At 42.4% G+C, this 3,623-nt stretch overlaps 1 protein-coding gene across 1 annotated transcript; it reads left to right on the top strand.

The window, feature by feature from the left end:
• The first annotated feature begins 2,353 nt into the window (after nt 1–2,353).
• Nucleotides 2,354–3,337, top strand: LOC121155805 (putative vomeronasal receptor-like protein 4). Its single transcript, XM_040979239.1, has one exon. The coding sequence runs from the start codon at nt 2,354–2,356 to the stop codon at nt 3,335–3,337; it is 984 nt and encodes a 327-aa protein (XP_040835173.1).
• Nucleotides 3,338–3,623: the final 286 nt, after the last annotated feature.

The raw sequence follows: 3,623 nt of genomic DNA, 5'->3' as shown, positions 1-3,623 counted from the left end.
TTAAATTCAGAGCACGGCATTTGTGGCCAGGCCTTTCCAGTTCTCCCACACTTTTGCTGCTTACAGTGTATTTTTGACATATGGAGTATACTAACAAAGTCATATAGATATATAACAAGTAAATGGCTTTGTATAGGCTTCTATCGTTAATTCGCACAAAAATACCCATTTCCTAGTCTTGGCATGTGGTCTCAATATGTTTAGTCTTTAGTTCGATGTTATTGTACTGTTCCTGGTGGCAGCAATAACCGCTGCTCTGGAGACACGCATGCACGTGGGAGGAGCTCTCTGTCACTTGGTTCTAGACACTAAGATCTATGCAATCTTTATTTACCATATTATGTTTTGGAAATAGGCATAGCAACCTATACGTCCACCACATGAATGTGTACTTTATAAAATCACATAGCATGACTTACTGGCACGTTTCTCCCTTAAACATCAATTTCTGTGAGTCAGGAATACTCATCCTCGACATTTCCACATTGCGCTAGCGAGATGTGAGAACGGCAGTACATCATCTTTAATGTATAATCGGTAGTACTATGAATGAGTATGGCTCATGGTGTGTGTGTGTGATGATGATGATGATGAAGTAGTCCAGGGCCTGGAGTAAATTAGGTTTTGAAAACTAACCGCACCTGGATCCAATTAAGTAATGTGAAACAATAATTGCAAGATTATTCTATGAATTTTTATAAGAGATAATGGTATTAGATATATAGTGAGAAAATATTAAAGAAATTAACTTTATTATTGGAGTGTGAGATATTTAACATGGCATTGTACCGACTTAACCTTATGGTTGCAAATGTGAATAGAAAAAAATAATTCTTGGGCCTGGCACAGTGGTGCAATGGTTAAAGTCCTCACCTTGCATGCCCGGGATCCCATATGGGCGCCGGCTCTAATCCCGGCAGCGCTGCTTCCCATGCAGCTCCCTGCCTGTGGCCTGGGAAAGCAGTCGAGGACTCCTGGGGAGTGAATCATCGGATGGAAGATCTTCCTCTCTGTCTCTCCTCTGTATATCGCCTTTCAAATTTAAAAAAAGGGCCTGGCGCGGTGGCGCAGTGGCGCAGTGGTTAAGGTCCTCGCCTTGCATGCCCGGGATCCCATATGGGCGCCGGTTCTAATCCCGGTGGCCCTGCTTTCCCATCCAGCTCCCTGCTTGTGGCCTGGGAAAGCAGATGAGGATGGCCCAAAGCCTTGGGACCCTGCACCCGTGTGGGAGACCCGGAAGAGGTTCCTGGTTCCTGGCTTTGGATCAGCACAGCATCGGTCGTTGCCCTAACCTGGGAAGTGAATCATCGGACGGAAGATCTTCCTCTCTGTCTCTCCTCTTCTCTGTATATCTGACTTTCCAATAAAAATAAATAATAATTTTAAACTATTATTATAAAATAAATAGTAATTTATTTTTACTGCAAAGTCAGATATACAGAGGAGGAGAGACAGAGAGGAAGATCTTCCCCAAGTGGCCACAATGACCGGAGCTGAGCTAATCCTAAACCAGGAGCCTCTCCCAACAGGTGCAGGGTGCCAAGGCTTTGGGCCATCCTCATCTGCTTTCCCAGGCCACAAGCAGGGAGCTGGATGGGAAGTAGGGCAGCAAGGACACAAACCGGCACCCATATGGGATTCCAGTGCGTGCAAGGCAAGGACATTAGCTGCTAGACTACTCCGCTGGGCCCAAGACCATAGCATTTTTAGACCATGCTGCCCTTTCAAATATGTCTACTCTGATTCCCCAATACATTGGATTTCATGGAAAAGGAACCATAAAGTTACAGATGGGGTTGAGGTCGCTGCTCTGCTTATTACAAACAGGGAGGTTCCTGTAAATTATCCTAAAGGTCCAGAACCCTAGATCATTGAGGACTACAATGCATCAGAGTGGTGGGCTGCAAGAAATACGGGATATTCTTGATGCTTTGTGTTTTATTCTTTACAGATTATCACATCTATTCAGTTCAACTGTAAGAAACTATTAATTTTATTTAATGATCACTCTTAGTGGTAAATATAAACAGAAACACTCCATAATGATCAGCTATTTCTAAATAGGGGCCCGTGGTGCCACAAAAGGGTCCACAGTGTGTATCCTACACATGCGTCATCAGAAAGCCATTGATTTTTTTCATCCAAATAAATCATTTTAAGTAGCAAACAGTAGTAAACACAGGGATTATATTGTCAATAATTTAAATACAATTGCTCATAACTAATCAAGAACAAGTTATAAAAGCAAATGATGCTAATGGTAATGACTTTGATCACTAAAGAACAAACATTGATGTTTTGTGGTCTCTTGGTTCTTTTTTCAGATAAAATATACTCCTCATATGACATTAAGATGAGCACACCTTCCACGTTTGTTGTCATCAAGAAATGCCTTTATTTCCAAGCGGGCATTGGCATCTCAGGCAATAGCTGTCTGCTTTTCTTCTACATTTGCACATTTTTGCAAGACCAAAGGCGCAAGGCCACTGACCTGGCCACCTGTCACTTGGCGTTTGTGCACATAATGATGCTGCTCATCTCCGTGGACTTTTTTTCCCCAGATATGTTTGAATCACGGAGTGTTGAGAACGACTTCAAATGCAAGGCTTTGTTTTACACACACAGGGTCATGAGGGGTCTCTCCATCTGTACCACCTGTCTCCTGAGCGTCCTCCAGGCCGTCACCATCAGCCCCAGCAGCTCCTGCTTGGCCAAGGGCAAGCAAAAGTTCACGAGTCACACCGTTCGTGCCCTCTTCTTCTTCTGGTCCCTTAACCTGACTTTCAGTAGTAAAATGATCATCTATGCTGTGACTTATACCAACGTGACCCAGACAAATATACTGAAGTTGAGTAAACACTGCTCACTTTTGCGCATGAGCGCCACCGTCAGGGCGCTGCTTCTCACTCTGACGTTTTCCAGAGATGTCGTTTTCGTAGGCCTCATGCTGATCTTCAGTGCATACATGGTTAGTCTACTGTGCAGGCACCAGAGGACTTCTCAGAACCTGCGCAGAACCAGTGTCACCCCAAGAATTTCCCCAGTGAAAAGGGTCACACACAACATCCTGCTGCTGCTGAGTTTCTTCGTAGGCATGTACTGGGTGGACCTTCTCATGTCATCTTTCTTAACCATGTTGTGGGTAAGTGACCCGGTCGTTCTGAGTTTCAACAGACTCGTGGTTAATGTCTATGCCATACTCAGCCCTTTGGTACTAATAAATTCTGATAAAAGAATGATAAATATTCTACGAAACATAAAATGGAAGTGCCGCCAATTTTTAACAAGTTCATGTCATCAGTTAAATAATTCAAGAAATGTAGAATTGGCTATCTGATTAAAAGTATTGCTTTATATTTTTAGTATGTATAAATAATTTTTAATTTGATGGTACCAAAGGCTATGCAATGTAGTTCTTTTTGAAAATAACTTTATTAATAGAAAGGGAATCTATTTCATGGATTTAATAGTCTAAGAAAATAGACTTTCCCTTCACTCGCTTCTCCCTCAGATCTGACTCCTTCCTTTCTTTTTTTTTTTTTAAGATTTATTTTATTTTTATTGGAAAGTCATATTTACAGAGAGGAGAGGATCTTCCATCCATTGATTCACTCCCCAAGTGG

The sequence above is a fragment of the Ochotona curzoniae genome, unplaced genomic scaffold (genome assembly GCF_017591425.1).
Source record: "Ochotona curzoniae isolate NIBS_2020 unplaced genomic scaffold, NIBS_Ocur_1.0 contig_3176, whole genome shotgun sequence".
NCBI lineage: Eukaryota > Metazoa > Chordata > Mammalia > Lagomorpha > Ochotonidae > Ochotona > Ochotona curzoniae.
The sequence above is the reverse complement of the archived record's forward strand: the minus strand, read 5'-3'. Positions and strand labels throughout refer to the sequence as shown.

Excerpts from the sequence above, each read along its gene's own strand:
- LOC121155805 (XM_040979239.1), top strand. The coding sequence starts at position 2,354 with ATGAGCACACCTTCCACGTTTGTTGTCATCAAGAAATGCCTTTATTTC.